This window comes from Leopardus geoffroyi, chromosome A2 (assembly GCF_018350155.1).
Source record: "Leopardus geoffroyi isolate Oge1 chromosome A2, O.geoffroyi_Oge1_pat1.0, whole genome shotgun sequence".
Taxonomy (NCBI): Eukaryota; Metazoa; Chordata; class Mammalia; order Carnivora; family Felidae; genus Leopardus; species Leopardus geoffroyi.
In genome coordinates this window covers 11,063,976-11,086,933 of record NC_059331.1, presented here as the reverse complement: position 1 = coordinate 11,086,933, position 22,958 = coordinate 11,063,976, and the positions used below count along the sequence as shown (strand labels likewise).

The following is a 22,958-nucleotide window of genomic DNA, read 5'->3' as shown; positions in this document are numbered from 1 at the left end:
TGGTCCGTGGACCACTCTTTGAGTAGCAAGGCTGCGGTCCTGGGATAGAGCAAGGTGCAGGTGGTTGTAGGTCTTCTTCACAAAATAAATTGTGTTTGCATAAAATTTGGAATGACAAGCGTATCCGGTCATTCTAGGCGCTGTGATAAATTCCGTGTTTGTTTCTTTTATATAAGGGCCGTTGAATGACACCAAATAAAATACTTTTGGAAAAGACTTTCTAGCAGGCAGAATGAGAGCCTCCTGAAGGTGTCCACATTCCAATCCTTGGAAACTTTGAATAAGTTATTTTTTAGAGTAAAGGGGGAGAATAGAGTAGCAAATAGAACAAGACTGGTAATGAGCTGACCTTAAACTAAGATTGACCAAGATTATGCAAGTGGAACTAACATAATCACCATGGTCCTCCAAACATAGGAGAGGGAGGCAAAATAGTTGGGTCAGAGAGAGATGTGAGGATGCCATTTTGCTGGCTTTGAAGATGGAGAAAGGGCAATGAGCCAAAGGCTGCTTGTTGTCCCTAAAAACCACAATAGGAAAGAAAACAGTCTCTCCTTGAGCATCCATGAAGGAACCAGGCTCTCCAGACATCTTGATTTTAGCTTGTGGAGACTTATTTCAAGCTTCTAACCTCTAAACTGTAAGAGCATAAGTTTGTGTCTTTTGAGCCTCTAGTGTGTTATTTGTTAGAGCAGAAATAAGAATGTAATATAGATATTCATGTAATAAAATTGTTTTGGAGGAAAGTGAATTTCATTCTCTCAGTTAATTCATTTTTCTTTTCTTGGGTGAGGGAATTTTGTGTTGAAATCCAACCTTAACTGGAGGGGAAAAAAGTCAATTTGGAGCTTCTGCTTCATTGCTTAAATGGAATGGAAAAAGTGAACTCCCCATTGCTAAAATATAAACATGACTCACTCACACATTCACTCACTCACTCACTCACTCACTCACTCACTCATTCACTCTATCTATCCATGCATCTATTTATTTATTTTAAACATAATTTCTATGCCCAATGTGATGTTTGAACTCATGACCCTGAGATAAGGAGTCACATGCTCAAGGCACCAAGTTGACTCATCCATGAATCACATGACTCTTGATCTCAAAGTTGTGAGATCAAGCCTCACGTTGTGTGTAGAGATTACTTGAAAATAAAATCTTATAAAAACGAGGTACATACCCCACAAACTGAACCAACTAGGCATCCCTCGATTTTAGTCTTAAATATGAATTCTCACTTTGAGACCTTTGTGCTTTAAGATAAGAAAAAGTAATTCATTACTAAAATTAAGTTCATCCATTCTACTTAAAATTTTATTTTAATGTTTATTTATTTTCAAGAGAGAGCGAGCGAGCAAGTATGATCAGGGGAGGGGCAGAGGGAGAGAGGGAGACACAGAATCTGAAGCAGGCTCCAGGTTTGGAGCTGACAGCACAGAGCCCGATGTGGGGCTCAAACCCACGAACTGTGAGATCATGACCTGAGCTGAAGTCAGACCCTTAACCGACTGAGCCACCCAGATACCCCTCACCCATCTACTTTAAATTTTGTCTAAATTTCTACATTGTTTTAATTCCATGCTAATTCAAACATTCACTGTTTTGATTTCTATCCTCTCCAAATGTCCTTTCAATATAAAAGATAGGGTTATTGTGTCTGTGTCATACATTCATGCGTACGAGTGTATTTGTATGAAGTAATGTACAAATGCATACATATGTACAGGTACATACACTCCCTACCTATGAAAGACTTGTTGGATGCACCAAATAGTTCCAGATACTTATTTATTACTAACAACATCTACTTGAATTAGGTTTATAAATCCACATCACCATCAGAAAGAAGAAAACAGAGGTTTCAGGTTGATTACAGTTTTTACAATTATGTAACAGAGCTTTAAACGTTTGGGCACTTTCTTAAATTATATTTAAAAGGACTTACTCAGTATGTACTCTTAATTTTTGTATGATTCCTTTAATTCAGAAAATTTTGCATTTGGTTATTTTTTTTTTTATGTTAAAAATGTTTATATTTTAGTTTGAAAGAGAGAGAGCAGGGGAGGGGCAAAGAGAGGAGACAGAAGATTTCAAGCAGGCTCTGTGCTGTCAGCACAGAGCCCAATGTTAGGCTCGATCCCATGACTGTGAGATCATGACCTGAGCCGAAATCAACAGCTGGTTACTTAACTGACTGAGCCACCTAGGTGTCCCCAGAAATTGCTGCATTTAAGTATGTTTAATTTATTGTATGTCATTGTATTTCAACAAATTATTTATGAGAAAAAATATGTTATAACCAATAAATGAATTCAGCAGGGCACAAAGTCAACATACAAAAATTGGTTGCATTTCTGTACACTAATAACAAATGACCAGAAAGAGAAATTAAGAAAACAATCCCTTTTACTACTGCATCCACAAGAATAAAATATCTAAGAATAAACTTAACCAAGGAGGGAAAATACCTGTACACTGAAAAGTATACGACATTGCTGAAAGAAATTAAAGAAGACACACACAAAGGATAGGCCCTGCTCATTGATTGGAAAACTTACTACTGTTAAAATGTCCATATACCCACATTCATCTGTGGATTCGGTACAACCCCTGTCAAAATTCCAACATCACTTTTTAGAGAAATAGGACAAACACTTGTAAAATTTGTATGGAATCACGAAAGACCCCTAATATCGAAGCAAACTTGAAACAGAAGAGCAAAGCTGGAGGCATCATGGTCCCTGATTTCAAACTATATTACAAAGCTATGGTAACCAAAACAGAATGATATTGGCATAAAAAACACAGATCAGTGGAATAGAATAGAGAGCCCAGAAACAAACCCACATATATATCATTAATTTGTTTACGACAAAGGAGGCAAGAATATTCAATAAGGAAAGAACAGGCTCTTCAGCAAATGGTGTTGGATAAACTGGAGAGCCTCATGCAAAAGAACAAAACTGGACCACTGTCTTACACCACAGGCAAAAAGTAACTCAAAATGGACTGAGGACTTAAATGTAAGACCTGAAGCCATAAAGCTCCTAGAAGAAAACATATTGGTCTTGGTAATGATTTTTAGGATTTGACATCAAAAGCAAGAGAACAAAAGCAAGAATAAACAGGGTCTACATCAAACTAAAAACTTGTGCTGGCACAGGAAACCATCAGCAAAATGGAAAGAAAACCTCCTGAATGGCAGAGAATATTTGCAAATCATATATCTGATAAGAGGTAACTATCCCAAGTATATAAAGAACTCAATAGCAAAGAACAAACAGGGAGCCTAGCTCAGCAAGATGGCACCACCCATGCTGTTGTGTCCCTTCTCCAAGTTGCTGGATCTGGTCAGGCTCTCAAATGGCTCTTTAATACCATCAAAGTTCTATGTTCAGGAGCTGCCACAGGACAGACCTGACTGGCTGAAAGTTGGACTGACCTTGGGCACCTCCACCTCTTGTGGATCTATCTGATCAAACAACATAATAAAGATGTTTTAGAGTATAAAAGAAGATGTAGGTTAGAATAAGTGATTGAAACACTAATACAATATACTCTGTATAGTGATGGCACCAGTCCTTTTGGATTCACCAACCTGTTGAGTTGTGAAGACGAGAGAAAATGTTGCATGTGGATGAATATCCAATTAGCATTTGTGAATGAAGAATAATGAAGTGAAAAAATAAAAACAAAAACAAACAACCTGATTAAAAAATGGGGAGAAGATCTGAATAGAAATTTTTCCTATGAAGACATACAGATGGCCAACAGGTACGTGAAAAGATGCTGAACATCACTAATCCTAACCTATACAGGATGCATCAGCCAGATCTATTATAGGTACATGAAAAGATGCTGAGCATCACTAATCCCCAGGGAAATAAAAATCAAAACTACAATGAGATATCAACCTCATGCCTTTTAGCATGGATAGTATCAAAAAAACAAGAAACAACAAGTGTTGTTGCGGCTGTGGAGAAGAGGAATCTCTCATGCCCTGTTGGTGGGAATGTAAACTGGTGCAGCCACTCTGGAAAACAGTGTGGAGGCTCCTTGAAAACTTAAAAATAGAACTACCATGTGATTGAGCAATTCTACTTCTGAGCATTTATCTGAAGAAAACAAAAACACAAATTTGAAAAGATATACACACCCCCATTTCATTGCAGCATGGTTTACAATAGCCAAGACATGGAAACAAGCTAGATGTTCATTGGTGGATGAATGGATAAAGAAAGTGTGCGGTACTGGGTAATGTATGGAAGTGTCACTAGACTGTATGCCTGAAAATAATATAACACTCTGTTAACTATACTGGAATTAAAATAAGAAAGAAAATAATAGAAATTGTGATACACACACACACACATATTATTCAGCCATAAAAATTAGTGAAATCTTGGACAACTGATGGACCTTGAGGGTATTATGCTAAGTGAAATAAGTCAGACAGAGGAAGATAAATACCATATGATCTCACTTACATGTGGGATCTTAAAAATAAGACAAAACCAAATCAAGCTTATGGATACACAGAACCCATTGGTAGTAGCCTGAGGTGGGTAGTATCCTGGGGAGTGGATGAAAAGGGCAAAAGTGTCACAAGGTACAAATTTCCAGGTATAAAATGAATAAGTCAAGGGGATGTCATGTACAACCTGGTGACTATAGTCAACAAACTATTATATATTTGAAAGTAGCTAGAAGAGAGGATCTTGAAAATGCTCATGATGAAAATAAGTTTGTAAGTAAATACTGTGATAGATGTTAACTGAGTTTATTGTGATCACTTTGCAATATATACAAATATTGAATGATTACATTGTACACCTGCAACTAATACAATGTGATGTCAATTACACTTGAACAAGATCAACAACATCAATGATGATGATGAGGGACAGTGCATCCATAACATTGGCGCAGGTATGAATCACAAGTATCATGGACCCAGATGTGTACTGCGGGCATTCTTAGCCTGTGGCATCATTGTCAATACATTGAGGCTTACGGGGACAATGATAAAATCAACGTTATCAGGAAGAGTGGTTAAGGAGTAAACAAGACTGATGACAGAGCCAAAGTGAAAATCGTGACTTCCTATTTTCCTCTATGGCGAAATTACATAAACGGACTTAGATGCCAAGTGTAGTTTTATCCATCTGAATAAAACAAATCAGGATTGATTATTCCTTCAGGAAGTCTAGACAAATTGTACTTGGCATGATATATGTCATTTATGAAGTAACCGTTTTTCAGAAATCAAAGTTGTCCTGTAAAAGACACGGAAATTTTCAAATATGTCCGATCCAAAGTCAGAACTGTGGGAAGGTATGAAAATGGACCAAGGGAAAAACTTGTATGTGTCTTAGAGCAGAAAGCTCAGTAAACTGAGTTTTCTGAAATTGTATAGAGAAGCTGACTTCTAAGAAATGGAAATTTCAGGAAATACATAAGAGCAAATTCTGTGTCACAATGATCAAAGAATCATGGCTTTGACCCTGCAATCAAGGGCACTTCTTCACCAGCAGGACGATGGTCCCTTTTGTCCCTGCCATCCCGAAGGATCTCCTCAGAGCCCCCTTTATGTCTTTGTTCCTCAGGCTGTAGATGAAGGGGTTCAGCATGGGCGTGACCACCGTGTACATCACCGAGGCTGTTGCACTTGAGTGGGAGTTCTGCGTAGCAGAGGAGATAAGGTACCCTTCCAGGACCGTGCAATAAAATAAGGAGACAACTGAGAGGTGAGACGCACAGGTGGAAAATGCTTTATACTTGCCCTGAGCTGATGGGATTCTACGTAGAGAGGAAATAATCTTAGAGTAAGAGTAAAGGATCCCAGCAAGGGGACCACCGGCCAGCAACACAGTTGAAATATACATCACTGTGTCGTTCAGAAAGGTATCAGAACAGGCAAGCTGGGTCATCTGATTGAGTTCACAGAAAAAGTGAGGGATTTCTGAGTTTGTACAGAAGGACAATCGCAGCACCATTAAGCTTTGTAACAAGGAATTCAGGACACTCGTGATCCAGGACACCAGAGCCAGCAGTCCACAGAGCCGGGAGTTCATGATGACCGTGTAGTACAGGGGGTGACAGATGGCCACGAAGCGGTCATAGGCCATCACGGCCAGGAGAAAGTTGTCCCAGCCTGCAAAGAGTGTGGAAAAATAGATCTGGCTGATGCATCCTGTATAGGTTATAACTTTAGTCTGTGTCTGTATATTTACCAACATCTTTGGGATGATGGTAGAGGTGATACAAACATCCACAAAGGACAGGATGGAGAGAAAGAAATACATAGGCGTGTGGAGGTGGGAGGCAGAGCTGACAGCCAGGATGATGAGCAGGTTTCCAAAGACACTGATCAAGTACATGGAGAAGAAAAGTCCAAATATGAGGGGCTGTAATTCTGGTTCATTTGATAATCCCAGAAGAAAAAATTCTGAAATTTGGGTATCATTGCCTGGTCCCATGTGGTGGTGGTGGTGGTGACTAGAAATCAGGGAAAAAATATTAATGTTAGCACAACCAGACACTAGTAACAGGGCAAAAAGGCTATAAGTACAATGACATGTGGGAAAACAATCAGGCATAAAAGAAAGCGATGGGGTGTTTTCTTTACAGGGAGCTCAGAAAGATCTACGCACAAGGTGACATTTGAAGAGAGACCTCATTGAGAGAGACCATGTGGTTATCAGGCTTTGCCCACCTCCAGCTACAGTATTTAGGAAAGAAAGGGTATTAGTGAAGCTCTCGACATCAAGTTATCATTACCCTAAAGAAGATAGAAAAATATCCAAATTCCAATTGGTAAGATTCCTATGAACGTGTAAATGTGGCATTCTATTTTAATATGACCATTCTGTCCTGAATTTAGAGAAGTATAAAAAAGCTCAAAAGGAGACAGAGGAAAGGAAGAGGGGGCAGAGAGATCTCATAAACCCAGGTGGTCCCTGAGAGATCTTGATGACGAGAAATCTTCCTTGGTTCTCACTGCTTTGTAACCCTATCAATAGCCACTTGATGTCCAAGATAACTAATAAAGCAGCAAAAACCAATTTCTCTCAAAGAGAGATGAGTGATATACTGATGGTGTCAAGACACCTTTACGTATGAACATCCACTTGAAATTTGAGTAAAAGGAATGAATCCCCAATGGACAATAGGAAATATACAGCATACAAATTAGTGGGGATTTATCAAGGTGAAATGGTGACAAACTTTCCTAAGTGATATTAGATGCACAATTTTGGAATCGGTAAATGAGCTTTGAATCTTGGATCTACCACGTTGGATTCAAACGTTAGCTGTTTGAATTTGGGAAGACAACTAGTTCATTCTAAAATGTTGATATTCTCACTGAAATAGTGGGAGTACTGGTATCTGTCCTCTTAACGTGGTTGACAGATTGAGTGACTATAAATAAAAAGTTCAGCATAGATCCTTCCTGTTAGCATATGAATGGTTATTCTCTTTGTTCAGTTGTGTGTGTATGCATGCGTGTGTGTGTGTGTGTGTGCATCCATGTGGATTTGCATGTTTGCATGTGCACACATGTTTGATCATAATTCAAAGGCATGTCTATTGTGGACACTAAAAAAATTGGAATCCACTGCTATAATGGGAAAAATAGTTTTAGTAGAAGGCCATTGTCTGCTCATGTGGGAAAAAAGCAGTGTGAATGGGGAGTCCATTATAGGAGCCTGGTTGCCGAGAGAAAATGTAGTGAGTGTGGGTGCTGATGTTAAGTCAGACTCCAGGGAGCCCGGGCTGATGACTCCACTTGCCTCGTCATGGTATCCACCTCAGGCCCCTGACCTGATTGTTATTAATGTACCTATTCCCTGTCTATTTGACCACGCTTGTTTTTATGTGTCCCAACAGTGGATGTGGCTGGCCCTTTCCTCACTTTCCTTGGTGGTATTCTTTCCTTTGTTATCTCCGGATAACAACAATAAAACAACAATAAAAACACTCAGAGCCTGGTACAGAAAAGCAACATACTTGCCAAAAAATTTGCATATAGGAAGTAAGTAGCTAACAAAGTCTAAAATCTATTCAGCCTCCTTGGTAACAAAATAATGGCTAAAATGTTCCTTGGCATAGCCCTTCATGCGTAGTAAGTCTGTATTTTTTTTTCTGTTGAATATCAATGGGAGAGTTGATACTGTGATTATATGTCTCACAACCTGCTGTCACAAGGGAGTATTTACCTTCAGGAGCGCATATCCTTCTGATAAATACAGAACAAGCCAAATGCACAATTTTCATGCACAATGAAAAAAATTGTAAAATGCTCCCACTCCACTGCTCGTATCTCCAAGCCTATACTCCGTTTTGCTACCTCCGTAGCTACAAAACTCCTTGAATATGTTTTCATTTCACTGGAACCACTTTATACCCATCCCCCCATTCCTTCCTCAGTCTCATCCAACTGGACTTCCACTCTCACCACTCATTGTCAACAATGATCCCTGTATTGCTGAGTCCAGTGAACACTTATTTTTAAAAATCTTTTAAGTATAAAACATAAAAAGTAAAAATACAACAAAAATTAAAAAAGGGGGCTCCTGGGTGGCTCAGTTGGTTGAGTGCCCAACTCTTGGTTTCAGCTCAGATCATCAACTCACAGTTTGTGAGTCAAGTCCTGTGTTGGCTCCACACTGACAAGTGTGGAGCCTGGTGGGAATTTTCTCTCTCTCTCTCTCTGCCCCTCCCTGGCCCACTCTCTCTGTCTTTATCTCAAAATATATAAATAAACTTAAAAATTTTTAAAAAATAAATTAAGTACATTATTTTCAAATTTCGTAGTCAACCTAGTAAAGAAAAATCTCTCGGCTCTGGGACATGCTGGTTAGGCTCTCAGGTGACCTCAGGGAAAGGTCTCAGGTTCCATTCTCTCTGACGCTTTCCTGAAATACCTGCTGAGCTCTTGGACTCAAGAGTCTATAAGAAGAGCATCTCTGATTGGAGGTCTGGAATTTTCCCTGGATGGTCGATGATGGAAACCAAGGCTCTGTTCCCAGACAGGACAGCAGGAAGGAGTGAAGCATTGGTCCCCCAGCCAGACTTAGGAATCCGAGAGCAACAACCATGTCCTGTCCTGCACAAGGAGCACCATGGTTAGGACGGCAGAGGAGATATTTACAGCTCCCTGTGTCTGCTCATTAGGCGCTGTTTCCATTGTTAGTCCCACGCCGGAGCACCTTGTTTCCCTCTGGGCCACTGGTCTGGACAGAAAAGAATTTTTTTTCCTACTAATTCTCTGCTCCCAGGAGACCAGATTAGAAGTCAGGTGAATCTGGCTTTTGTTATGTCTTCTCCATGCTCTTGCCGGCCTTCCAGAGGTCTAACCTCCTTACACCTTACCCCAATTTTGAGTTAACGTTTTTCTCCAAATCTAAGACTGAGGGACCTGCCCAACCAGGTCTCATGGACCTCCAAAGTATTGTCTTATGGCAGAGACGACTTCCCGGTTTCTCTAGAAAATTGCTATTCTCCTCTCAATAAGAGAGAGAGAGGTATGTTAATGTGCAGTAAGCAAATGGGTACCGTGCTCTTGTGTTCATGATGTTTTTGACTAACCAATGAAGTGATTCATGCTGGTGACACAAATTGAGAGCTGCCATTTGGTGCTCCATGTAAAAAGTTTGTTAATTATATGATATATTTAGATCTTTTTATGCACCATACACTGAGCTCAGGAACCTATGGCGATTCCTTATTTCATTTTTACAAAATCCACTCTTCTTAAAAAAAAATTAGATTTTTTTTTAGTTCACATACAGTGTAATAGTGGTTTCAGGAATAGAATTTGGTGATTCTTCACTTACATAAAACACCCACTGCTCATCTCAAAGCGTCCTCCTTTATCCCTGTCACCCATCTAGCCCATCCCCCACTTTCTTCCCTCCTTCATCCCTCATTTGTTCTCTATAGTTAAGATTCTCTTCTGGTTTGTTTCCCTCTCTTCTCTCCCCAACCCAAATGTGGGTGGAGCTAGAATGCATTATGCTGAGCAAAGTAAGCCAATCACAGAAAGACAAATACTGTATCATTTCACTCATGTGGGATTAAAGAAAAGTCCACTCTTATTAAAGTAAAGTTGTAAAAGTGGGGCTCGGAAGTGTGGAATGACCTGCCCAGAGTTATGAACTGGGGCAGAAGGATCTTTGACTGGAAATCCACCAAGATATTTCCAGTTCTCAAGCGCTGGGTCAGTGGCTCTCAACCAAGGGCGATTTTGCTTTCAGACAACACTTGACAAGATAAGGGAGAAAGTTTTGGTTGTCGTAACTAGGGAGGTGCCACTGGCACCTAGTGGGTTCAGGCCAGGAATGCTGCCCCATGTCATGCAGTGCACAGGACGGCCCCCACCACAGAGAATTATCTAGCACAGTGTCAACAGTGGAGAAGTTGAGAAACACCACGCTAGACCAGAACTTCTCCAACATTAATGTATTTATGAATCACTTGGGGATCCTGTTCAAATCTGGACTCTGATTTGGCAGGACATGGGTGGGGCTCAGAGATCCTGTATTGTAACCATTTCTCAGTAGGTACTGATGCCACCCATCTGGTCTGTGGAGCCATCTTTGAGTAGTAAGGCTGTGGTTCAGTGTTTGAGTCAGGGGTAGGTGTTTTTAGGCCTTTCCTACCAAGAACTGGAGCTCTACCTCCAGGTCTGAGGTTAGGTGGTCCAATGATGGACTCAGTAGGCGAGCTTGTGCATGCTCAAGTTTATATGTGTCTCTTGAGTAATTCCCTCATGAGCTGTGCTGCCTTTGGGGAGAGATGATGCCAGATAGAAGAGATGCACAGGGTAAGGTATGGGGAGAGGGTGTGGAGCTTCCATTCCTTCTCCAGGCATGCCACTCTACCTGTCTCCATGTGTTTACCAACCTGAAAACTCTCTGAACCCTCCTTTTGGGTTTTATGGAAGCTTCATGATGTAGACACAACTGATTATATCATTGGCTATTGCTGCTTAGATTCAGTCTCCAGAGACTCTCCCATCCCTAGAGGTCAGGGGGTGGCATGTGAAGTTCATCTTCTAATCATATGATTAGTCCTCCTGGCAAGCAGCCCCTCTCCTTAGATGTTTTCCCAAAGCCACTCCATTATCCTGACAGAAGACATCTTTCTTTTAAAGTTTATTTATTTATTTTGATGGAGAGAGAGAGAGAGAGAGAGAGAAAACATCCTCATGTTAGAGGGGCAGGGGCAGAAAGGGAGAGGGCAAGGGAGAATCCCAAGCAAGCTCCACACTGTCAGAGCAGAACCCAATGTGAGGTTCCAACTCTTGAATGGTGAGATCTTGACCTGAGTCAAAATTATGAGTTGATGCTTCACTGACTGAGCCACCCAGGTGCCCCTCTGATGGAAGACGACTTCACAACTCTCATCACTTACGATATTGGAAGAATTTTAGGAGCTATGGATCAGAAATGGGGATGTAGACCAGTTTTATATATATATATATATATATATATATATATATATATATATATATATTTGTTTTCTTTTTAATTTAAATCCGAGTTAGTTGACATATAGTATAAAAATGATCAGAAATAGAATTTAATGATTCATTACTTATATAGAACCCCAGGGCTCATCCCGGCATTGCCCTCCTTAATGCTCACCACCCATTGAGCCCATTGCACCACCCACCACCCCACAAGCAACCCTGTTTGTTCTCTGTATTTAAGACTGTCTTTAGTTTTGTCTTGCTCTCTGTTTTTATCTCATTTTTGCTTCCTTTCCCCTATGTTCACTCATTCCACATGAGTGAAGTTATATGATATTTGTCTTTCTCTGACTGACTTATTTTGCTTAGGATAATACCCTCTAGTTCCATCCACATTGTTGTAACTGGCAAGATTTCGTCCTTTTTGATTGACGAGTAACATTCCATTGTATATATACACCACATCTTTTTTTATCCATTCATCAGTCAGTGGGCATTTGGGCTCTTTCCATACTTTGGCTATTGTCGATAGTGCTGCTATAAACATTGGGGAGCATGTGCCCCTGGCACTTTTGAACCCTTTGGATAAATGCCTAGTTGTGCAATTGCTGGGTCATAGGGTAGTTCTATTTTTAATTTTTTGAGGAATCTCCATCCTGTTTTCCAGAGGGGTTGCACCAGTTTGCATTCCCACCAGCAGTGCAAAAGTATTCCTCTTTCTCCACATCGTGGCCAACAACTGTTGTTGCCTGAGTTGTTAATGTTAGCCATTCTGACAGGTGTAAGGTGGTATCTCATTGTAGTTTTTATTTGTATTTCCCTGATGATGAGTGATGTTGAGAATTTTTTTTATGTGTCTGTTAGCCATCTGGATGTCTTCTTTGGAGGAGCGTCTATTCATGTCTTTTGCCCATCTCTTCACTGGATTATTTGTTTTTTAGTGTCGAGTTTGATAAGTTCTTTATAGATTTTGGATACTAGCCCTTTATCTCATATGTCGTTTGCAAATATCTTCTCCCATTCCATCGGTTGCCTTTTAGTTTTGTTGTTTCCTTCACTGTGCAGAAGTTTTTTTTATCTTGATTGGGTCCCAATAGTTCATTTTTTCTTTTGTTTCCCTTGCCTCCAGAGACATGTCAAGTAAGAAGTCGCTGCGGCTGAGGTCCAAGAGGTTGTTGCTTGTTTTCTCCTCTATGACTTTGATGGCTTCCTGTCTTGTGTTTAGGTCTTTCATCCATTTTGAATTTATTAATGTGTATGGCGTAAGAAAGTGATCCAGGTTCATTCTTCTGCATGTCACTGTAGAGTTTTCCCAACCCCATTTGCTGAAGAGTCTCTCTTTTTTCCAATGGATATTCTTTCCTGCTTTGTCAAAGATTAGTTGGCCATACATTTGTGGGGCCATTTCTGGGTTCTCTGTTCTGTTCCATTGATCTATGTGTCTGTGTTTGTGCCAGGACCATACTGTCTTGATGATTATAGCTTTGTAATACAGCTTGAAGTCTGAAATTGTGATGCCTCCAGCTTTGATTTCCTTTTTCAGGATTGCTTTGGCTATTTGGGGTCTTTTCTGGTTCCATACAAATTTTAGAATGGTTTGTTCTAGGGACACCTGGGTGGCTTAGTTGGTTAAGCATCTGACCTTGACTCAGGTCATGATCTTGCAGTTCATGGGTTTGAGCCCCACATTAGGCTCTGTGCTGACAGCTCAGAGCCTGGAGCCTGCTTCAGATTCTGTTTCTCTCTCTCTCTCTCTCTCTTACACACACACACACACACACACACACACACTGTCTCTCTTTCAAAAATAAATAAACATTAAAAAAGGATTGTTTGTTTAACTCTATGAAGAATGCTGGTGCTATTTTGATTTGGATTGCATTGAATTTATAGATTGCTTTGGGTAGAATTGATATTTTAACAATATTTGTTCCTCCAATTCAGAGGCATGCAATTTTTTCAGGGTTTTTTTTTGTGCCTTATTCAATTTCTTTCATAAGCTTTCTGTAGTTTTCAGTGTATAGATTTTTTACTTGCCTAGGTATTTTATGGTTTTTGGTGAAATTGTAAATGGGATCAATTCTTGATTTCTCTTTCTTTGGCTTTATTATTGGTGTATAGAAGTGCAACTGATTTCTGTACATTGATTTTACGTCCTGTGACTTTGCCGAATTCATGTATCAGTTCTAGCAGTATTTGGATTTTCCACATGGAGTATCATGTCAGCTGGGAAGAGTGAAAGTTTGACTTCCTCCATGCCCATCTGGATGCCTTTTATTTCTTTGTGTTGTCTGATTGCTGAGGCTAGGACTTCCAACACTATTTTGAATAACAATGATGAGAGTGGACATCTCTGTCATGTTCCTGGTTGAGGGGGAAAGCTCTAAGTTTTTCCCCATTGAGGATGTTATTAGCAGGGGGTCTTTCCTGTGTGGCCTTTATGATATTGAGGCATGATCCTTCTATCCCTACTTTCTTGAGGGTTTTTAACAAGAAAAATGCTGTAGTTTGTCAAATCTTTTTTTCTGCATCTATTGATAGGATTATGTTTTTTATCCTTTCTTTTATTAATATGATGTAACACATTGATTGATTTGTGGATACTGAAGCAGCCCCGCATCCCAGGAATAAATCCCACTTGATCATGGTGAATAATTCTTTTAATGCATAGTTGGATCCGGTTTGGTAGTATCTTGTTGAGAATTTTTTCATTGATGTTCATCATGGAAATTGGTCTCTAGTTCTTCTTTTTAGTGGGGTCTTTGTCTGATTTTGGAATTAAGGTAATGCTGGCTTCATAGAAAGAGTTTGGAAGTTTTCCTTCCATTTCTATTTCTTGGAGCAACTTCAAAGGAATAGGTGGTAACTCTTCTTTAAATGTTTCATAGAATTCCCCTGGATAGCCATCTGGCCATGGACTCTTGTTTGTTAGTATATTTATGATTACTGATTCAGTTTCTCTACTGGCTATGGGTGTGTTCAAGTTTTCTATTTTTTCCTGTTTCAGATTTGGTAGTTTATGTATTTCTAGGAATTTATCCATTTCTTCCAGATTTCCCAATTTGTTGGCATATAATTTCTCCTAATATTCTCTTATTATTGTTTGTATTTCAGCAGTATTGGTTGTGATCTCTCCTCTTTAATTCATGATTTTATTTATTTGGGTCCTTCCCTTTTTCTTTTTGATCAATCTGGTTAGGGGTTTATCCATTTTGTTAATTCTTTCAAAGAACCAGCTCCTAGTTTCATTAATCTGTTCTACTGGCATTTTGATTTCTATGTCATTGATTTCTACTCTAATCTTTATTATTTCCCTTCTTCTTCTGGTTTTGGGCTTTATTTGCTGTTTTTTTTCTTCCAAGCTCTTTTAGGTATAAGGTTCGGTTGTGTATTTGAGACCTTTCTTCCTTCTTTAGGAAGGCCTGGATTGCTATATACTTCTCTCTTATGACTGCCTTTGCTTCATCCCAGAGATTTTGGTCTGTGGTGTTTTCATTTTCATTGGCTTTCATGTACTTTTTAATTTCCTGGTTAATCCATTCATCCTTTAGTAGGATGTTCTTTCATCTCCAAGTATTCACGGTCTTTCCAAATTTTTTTCTTGTGGTTGATTTCGAGTTTCATAGCATTGTGGCATGAAAATATGCGATGTATGATCTGGATCTTTTTGTACTTGTTGAGGGCTGATTTGTGTCCTAGTATGTGACCTATTCAGGAGAATAGGTGTGTACTTGAGAAAAATGTGTATTCTGCTGCTCTAGAATGAAATGTTCTGAATATATCTGTTAAGTCCATCAGGTCCAGTGTGTCATTCAAAGCTATTGTTTCCTTGTTGATTTTCTGCTTACATGACCTGTCCATTGTTGTTATTGGGGTGTTGAAGTCCCCTACTATTATGGTATTCTTATCAATGAGTTTCTGTATGTTTGTGATTAATTGGTTTATACATTTGGGTGTCCACGATGGGGGCATAAATAGCTACAATCGTTAGATCTTCTAGGTGGACAGACCCCTTAATTATGGTATAATGCCTTTTTTTCAACTCTTGTTACAGTCTTTATTTTAAAATCTAGTTTGTCTCATGGAAGTATTGCTGCTTCAGCTTTCTTTTGACAGTCATTGGCATCATAGATTGTTCTCCATCCCCTTACTTTCAATCTGCAGGTGCCTTTAGGTCTAAAATGGGTCATTTGTGAGCATCATAAAGAGGGATCTTGAGGGGCGCCTGGGTGGCGCAGTCGGTTAAGCGTCCGACTTCAGCCAGGTCACGATCTCGCGGTCCGTGAGTTCGAGCCCCGCGTCGGGCTCTGGGCTGATGGCTCAGAGCCTGGAGCCTGTTTCCGATTCTGTGTCTCCCTCTCTCTCTGCCCCTCCCCCGTTCATGCTCTGTCTCTCTCTGTCCCAAAAATAAAAAAAAAAAAAAAAAAAAAAAAAAAAAAAAAAAAAAAAAAAAACGTTGAAAAAAAGAGGGATCTTGATTTCTTATCCATTCTGATACCCTATGTCTTTTGAATGGAGCATTTAGTCCATTGACATTTAGAGTGAGTACTGAAAGATATGAATTTAGTACCATGTGTTGCCTGTAGAGTTGGTGTTTCTGGTGATGTTCTCTGGTCCTTTCTAGTCTGTGTTGTTTTTGGTCTTTTTTTGTTTTGTTTTGTCTTTCTCCAGTCAAGGAGTCCCCCTTAAAGTTTCTTTCAGGGCTGATGTAGTGGTCATAAACTCCTTTGGTTTCTGTTTTTCTGGGACACTCTTCATCTCTCCTATTTTCAATGACAGCCTTGCTGGATAAAGAATTCTTGGCTGCATAGTTTTCCCATTCAGCACATCAAATATATCCTGCCATTCCTTTATGGACTGCCAAATTTCTGTGCATAGGCCTGATGTGAACCTGATCGGTCTTTTCTTATAGGTTAAGGACTTTTTCCCCTTGCTGCTTTCATAATCTTTTCTGTGTATTTTGCAAATTAGACTATGATATGCCTTGTTGATGATCGGTTTTTGTTGAATCTAATGGGAATTCTCTAAGCCTCTTGGATTTTGATGTCTGTGTCTTTCCCCAGGTTAGGTAAGTTTTCCATTATAATTTGGTCACATAAACCTTCTATCATTTTTCTCTCTCTTCATCTTTTGGGATTCCTGTGATTAGGATGTTATTCTCTTATAATAAGTCACTGAGTCTTGTATTGTGATCTTTTGCCTTTGTTTCCCTCTTTTTTTCTGCTTCATTATTCTCCATAATTTTATCTTCTAAATAGCTGATTCCCTCTTCTGCTTCATCCATCCTTGCCATCGTGGCATCCTTTTGAGATTACTTCTCATTATAGCTTTTAAAATTTTAGCCTGTCTAGATTTTGTTTCTTTTATCTCCACAGAAAAGGATTCTCTGGTGTCTTCTATGCTTTTTTCAACACCAACTAGTATTCTTATTGTGGTTCTAGATTGTAGTTCAGACATCTTTCTTATATCTGTATTGATTAAGTCCCTGGCTATCATTTCTTCCTGTTTTTTGTTTTGGGATGAATTCCTTCATTTTTTCATGTTGGAGGTAGAAAAAAAATTAAAAGATTAAATTGAAAAAATTAAAAACAAAACAAAAAATCAAATAAAGAAAGTTAGATCCTAGTGTGTTTTGGTTTGCTTATTGAAATAAGCTTGATAGAATAGAGATAAGCGGGAAAGGAAGTGGAAAAAAAGGTAAGAAAAATGAAAAAATTAAAAACATTTATGTAATAGAATAGAATAAAGAAACGGAAATAGAATAAAAAATTTAAAAAATAAAAAATAAAGTAAAAAATAATTTCCTTTCTTTATCCAAGTTATAGTTAGAAAAGAAAGAATAAAAAAAACAATTTAAACAAAAACAGAAACAAAGAAAATGAACAAATAAATGAACCAGCAAACAGAATGAAACCCAAATGGGGTTTCACCTAGTTTCCCCTAGAACTGAAACTAGAAAGTACTCTATAGTCTGTACACTAAGCAGGTGGAGTGACTGGGGGATGGGCTTGGAGGGTGCAGTTGGCAGAGCTTTTTGTAATGGCTTTGTTCTCCATTAGGTTGTGATGCTTGGCTTATTGTGGTGGATCCAGGTGTGAGAGATGGAAATTGTTTCCACCTGCTTCCCTAGTTTCTGTGGCAGGAACTTCGTGCTCTCATCCACCTGCGATCAGGAACCTCTCCTTTCTCAGGCCTCTGCCCACTCCTCCTCTCTACCCTGTCCCTGTCCAAGCTGCCTGCCTGTCAGGCAGCACCTCCCTCCAGAGTTTTGTCTCAGATGGGGTTGTGTTTCAAAACTTCACACTTTAGAGACCCTTGTGTCTTTGACCCACTCTGACTCTCTGGGGGAGGATCTCACTGAACAATGACTGGGTGCTGTTCATGTGACTGTGCAGTGATAGAGTTTCAGAGATTTTGGCAAATCACAACATACAGCCAGTGCCAGATGTCACTGCACTCTGGCATCTTTGTCCCAGTACCAGCAAATGTGGCTGCTCTCCAGGCTCTGCTGGGACCTTTGCCTATGGGGAGGCCGTATGGCCTCTACCAAATGCACTCCAAGCAGGGGGATGACTTCTTCCTGTGTGTGACACCCCTCAGGCCCACTCCTGATCCTGGGAATTCATCTTGCTTCCTCACCAGAGCACCCCCAGACACTGAGCTCCAAAACTTCAGACTCTGCACTCCACTGTATACAGAATCCTTATGGTACCAAAACCCTCTCTTTTCTTTGTGTCAATAGTTCGATTGTCCATTCCCCTGAAAGTGTTTTCACTCTTTCTCTCTCTTTCTTTCCAGCTGCTTTTCTTGCACCATCCTGATATGCTGTTCTCTTCCCCTTTCCCTTTTTCTCTCTGTCTTCTCCCTGCAAATGGCTCCCTACCCTCTGCAGCTTTTTTTTCTCCCCCGGTTCACCTCTCTGCCCCACACACCTGCTGAGTTCTGTGGCTCAAGTCATGCAGACTGTTGTGTTAATCATTGGATCCATTTCCTAGGTGTTCAAAATGGTTTCGTGCCGATTTAGCTGCGTTTCAGGGATGAGACAAGCTCAGGGTCTCCATGCTGCTCTGCCACCTTAACTCCTCTCCCCAAATATATATTTTTATTACAAATCCTAAGACCACAGTTATAAATGTAATACTGGATGAATCCTTAATTGGATTTCTCTCATGATACTTCCAGTTCTCAAACCTCAGCACCATGGTTTTCAATCAGGCATGATTTTGCCTCTGTGGATATTTGGCCGTGTCTTAAGGGATGCTGTCAAACCTCTATAACCCAAAGGACAGCACCCAGCACAAATATTTACCCAGCTCCAAATGTCAACAGTGAGTAGGTGAAAAATATGGCTCTATCTTCATTGTGTGTACAAACCACCAAAGTTTGTAGTTAAAATGCCCTGACCTGGTTCATCAGGTCTCCGGGATTCCAGGGAGTTTGTCCTTCTACAAACAACCAGGTGGTGATGATATTGCATGTTCTGATCTATGGATCACAGGTAGAGAGCAAGTCTGTGCTCCTGTGTTAGAGTCACATGTAGGTAGTTTTAGGTCTTCTCCACCAAGAATCTTCTGTGTTTGTCATTTTGAAAGAAAAATTGTTTTCTTTTAATATTTATCTTTATTTTGAGAGAGAAGGAGAGAAAGAGAGAGAGAGAGAGACAGAGAGAGAGAGAGGCTCTAGGCTGTCATCATAGAGACAGCTGTTGGGCTTGATTTCACTAACCATGAGATCATGACCTGAGCCAAGGTCAAGAGTTGGACAGTTAACTGACTGAGCCACCCAGGTGCCCCTGAAAGAAATGTTTTTCACACAATTCTATAGGTGTTGATGAATTCTATGGTCAGTGAGTGACATCAATTATTTTATATTTGAAAAAAAACACTTTGTAGGCTTCCAAAGGTGTCCCAATCCAAAGAACTTTTGAAAATATTTGTTTACAGAGCAAGGGGAATGTGGCCAGTAGATGGCATAAAGCTGCTAATCACTGATCTTTTTTTTTTTTTTTTTCAACGTTTATTTATTTTTGGGACAGAGAGAGACAGAGCATGAACGGGAGAGGGGCAGAGAGAGAGGGAGACACAGAATCGGAAACAGGCTCCAGGCTCTGAGCCATCAGCCCAGAGCCCGACGCGGGGCTCGAACTCCCGGACCGCGAGATCGTGACCTGGCTGAAGTCGGATGCTTAACCGACTGCACCACCCAGGCGCCCCTAATCACTGATCTTTATATAAAAAAAGATTGGCCTGGATTATCTGGATGGAACTAGTGTAATCACAGGTGTCCTCTAAATGTGGGAGGGGGAGGACAAAGATTTGGAATCAGAGAGACATTTTCAGACTCTACGCTGTTGGCTTTGACGTTGGAAGAAGGGCCATAAAACAAGAAATGCAGGTAGCCACTAAAAAGGGAAAAAGGAAATGGAGTGAATTCTCCTCTAGAGTGTCCAGAAGGATCACAGCCCTGCAGACCTCTTGATATTAGCCCAATGAGACCCATTTCAGGCTTCTGACCTTCCACAAACTTCGGATAAATCTTTGTGTTAAGCCACGAGTGTGATCACTTGTTTCTGCAGCAACAGAAATTGATTACAGACATTTGTTTGGAAAAATATTGCTTGTAGGAACAGAGTTTGAGCATTTCAGCTCATTCAGTGAACTTTCCCTAGGGTCAAGGCATTTGGTATGGACATCCCACATTAAATGGAAAGAGAAAACTAGTTTTAGTTTGGAGATATATTGCCTCATTCTCTGGACAGTGATATCCCACTGCATAAAGGTAAACGTGGTTTTGACTCGGAGGCCTTTGAAAATTTGAGATAGAAAACATTTCCCTATTAAAATTAAGGTCTTTCACTCTACTTTAAACTTTTGTGTCAAAATTCTACATTCTTTCTATTTTATGCTGATTTGAATGTTTATTCTTTTCAATTTTATCCCCTCCAACTTTCAGGTTTTCTTTCAACATAACAGATGGGATTTCAATAACTCTCTGGTGTCTACCTGTATGTGTGTGGATACATTTATTTGACAGAAACATGTATACAAATGTACACACACATATACATACTGAGACTCCTAACCTTGAACATTTTCTTTGGACTCGAAGAAGTGCTTCTACACGTTTCATTTATTCCTGACACCACCTGCCTGAAGTTAGGGTTCATTGCCCCACATTCCCTTCAGAAATAGGGAAATTGAGGCTCAGGGTGATGAAATGTTAACAATAACATGACAAAGCAGTTAAAACTTACTGTGCATCTTTTTGAATTATACCCAAAGGGAGTCATGTAGTATATAATCTTTTTTTTTTAACATTTCACCTTTTATTAAGGCGAGTGTGTGCAAATAATTTCATACAACCAGATCTATTCATGAACTTTCAGCTTAAAACGTTTTTACAAAAAAAAAAGTGTTTTATAAAAGTTTAAATGTTATTTGAATCCAAGTTAGTTAACATATAGGGTGATAATGATTTCAGGAGTGGAGTTTAGTGATTCATCACTTACATATAACACCCAGCGCTCATCTGAACATGTGCCCTCCTTTATGCCCATCATTCATTTAGTCCACCCCCCCCCCACCCACCTCCCCTCCAGCAACCCTCAGTTTGTTCTCAGTATTTAAGAATCTCTTATGGTTTGCCTCCTTCTCTCTTTTGATCTTATTTTTCCTTCATTTCCCTTACGTTCATCTGTTTTTTTTCTTAAATTCTACATATGTGGAACCATAGGATATTTGTTTTCTTCTGAATTATTTTGCTTAGCATGGTACTTTCTGGTTCTGTCCACGTGTTGCAACTGGCAATATTTCATTCCTTTTGATCACTAATATTCAATTATATATATATATATATATATATACACACACACACACACATACACATACGACACATCATCTTTATTCATTAAACAGTTGATGGGCATTTGGGCTCTTTCCATAATTTGGCTATGGTTGGTAGTGCTGCTATGAACATTGGGATGCATGTGCCCCTTTTAATTAGCATTTTTGTGTCCTCTGGATAAATACCTCGTAGTGCCATTGCTGGGTTGTAGAGTAACTCCAGTTCTTATTTTTGAGGAATCTTCATCTTATTTTCCAGAGTGGCTGCACCAGTTTGCATTCTCACTAGCATTGTAAATGCATGCCCCTTTCCAGGAAATCTCTTTCAACAAGGCTTTGGGAGACACCTGGGTGGCTCAATCAGTAGAGCGTCCACTCTAGCTTAGGTAGTGATCTGACAGTTTGTGAGTTCGAGCCCCACATCAGGCTCTGTGCTGACAGCTCAGAGCCTGGAGCCTGCTTCGGATTCTGTGTCTCCTTCTCTCTCTCTGCCCCTCCCCTGCTTGCGCTGTCCCCCAAATAAATAGATATTAAAAAAAAGAGAAGTTTTTGGGATCACCATTGTCACCTCTCCTATATTGAAATGCAACTGGACTCAATTCCATGAAACTTTCATCTCCTTCATAAGTAGTATGTCACTCTTCTGTTCCGTCTCCTGGTCCTACTTGGCACTCATCAAATGGGTTGTGGGATGCCCCTCAGGAGGGCATCTGCAACAAGGACAAAGTGTGAGCAGTGGCACAGAGGCCAGGGTGTCCCCTTTCTGTGTCCTTCGCTGCAGGAGTCTCACCCCTCGCCCTGCAGAGACAGCCCCATGTTTCCCTATAAACTTAATTTTTATATGCCTCCTGTAATTCAGCAAATTGTATACATTAAATATATGCAGCTTATCGTATGCAATTGTACTCCAGTGAATCATAGTTTTAGGGAGACATGGACGTTTTCAGGAAGAAACAGGAACACAAGGAAATAGGAAACATAAGTATGCAAATGATTTTTGGCCCCAGTGATAGACCCCCTGACACACGGATGCCAGTCTCACATCGTCATTAAGCAAATGTATAGCAGGAAAACATTCGTTCGCATAGTAACAGATGCATGACTGAAATTTTGCTTCATCTCTGACTCTGTGGCCATATTATGCCAAATTATTTCTTGGAATTTGTGTTTCTATGTAGACTACACCTGGAGACATGTATCTGAGTATCGCTTTTGCTAGTGATTACGTGAACACTGAATAAGAAAACAGTATCCTAAGGAGGAGAATAAAGCCCAATGACTTGTTATAAAACACACCATAGGTTAAAGTCTACATTTTCAGGAAGAACAGATATCTAAAGGAATGATGGACACAGAAGTGGTGAGTTGTGCTTTCAGATTTTGTCTCTTATGGAATTTTATAATTTGGGCCAAATGTGTTTTTTTTCCATCGTGTAGTACAACTCATGATTATTTTTTAGTAAAACAAAAGAAAAACTGCTCAGGATGATATATTTCATTTAAGAAGAGGGTATTCTTAACAAACCCATAGAATCTCACAGAATAAGTGGGAATTTCCAATATCGTCCAAAATTGGGAATGAATTCAGAAGAGGAGGAAAACAACTAAGGGAAACACTATTAAACACCAGAGCG

The 22,958-nt window shown here is 39.8% G+C and overlaps 1 protein-coding gene and 1 pseudogene across 1 annotated transcript; one reads left to right on the top strand and one right to left on the bottom strand.

Annotated features, from left to right (window-relative positions):
- Positions 1-3,308: 3,308 nt before the first annotated feature.
- On the top strand, positions 3,309-3,768 carry LOC123607566 (annotated as a pseudogene).
- A 1,748-nt stretch (positions 3,769-5,516) lies between these two features.
- Positions 5,517-6,386, bottom strand: LOC123604921 (olfactory receptor 7A17-like). The gene is made up of 2 exons (XM_045491067.1): positions 6,032-6,386; positions 5,517-5,746 (listed from the first exon to the last, which is right to left on the bottom strand). Exons 1-2 carry the CDS (start codon positions 6,384-6,386, stop codon positions 5,517-5,519), a joined length of 585 nt encoding a protein of 194 aa, XP_045347023.1.
- Positions 6,387-22,958: the final 16,572 nt, after the last annotated feature.

Bases quoted from the DNA above. Each gene is read 5' to 3' on its own strand.
- LOC123604921 (XM_045491067.1), bottom strand. From the start codon at position 6,386: ATGTACTTGATCAGTGTCTTTGGAAACCTGCTCATCATCCTGGCTGTC. The intron at 5,747-6,031 runs GTGTCCTGAATT...CTCACCTCTCAG, and splicing joins TCTGGTGTCCTGGATCACGA to TTGTCTCCTTATTTTATTGC.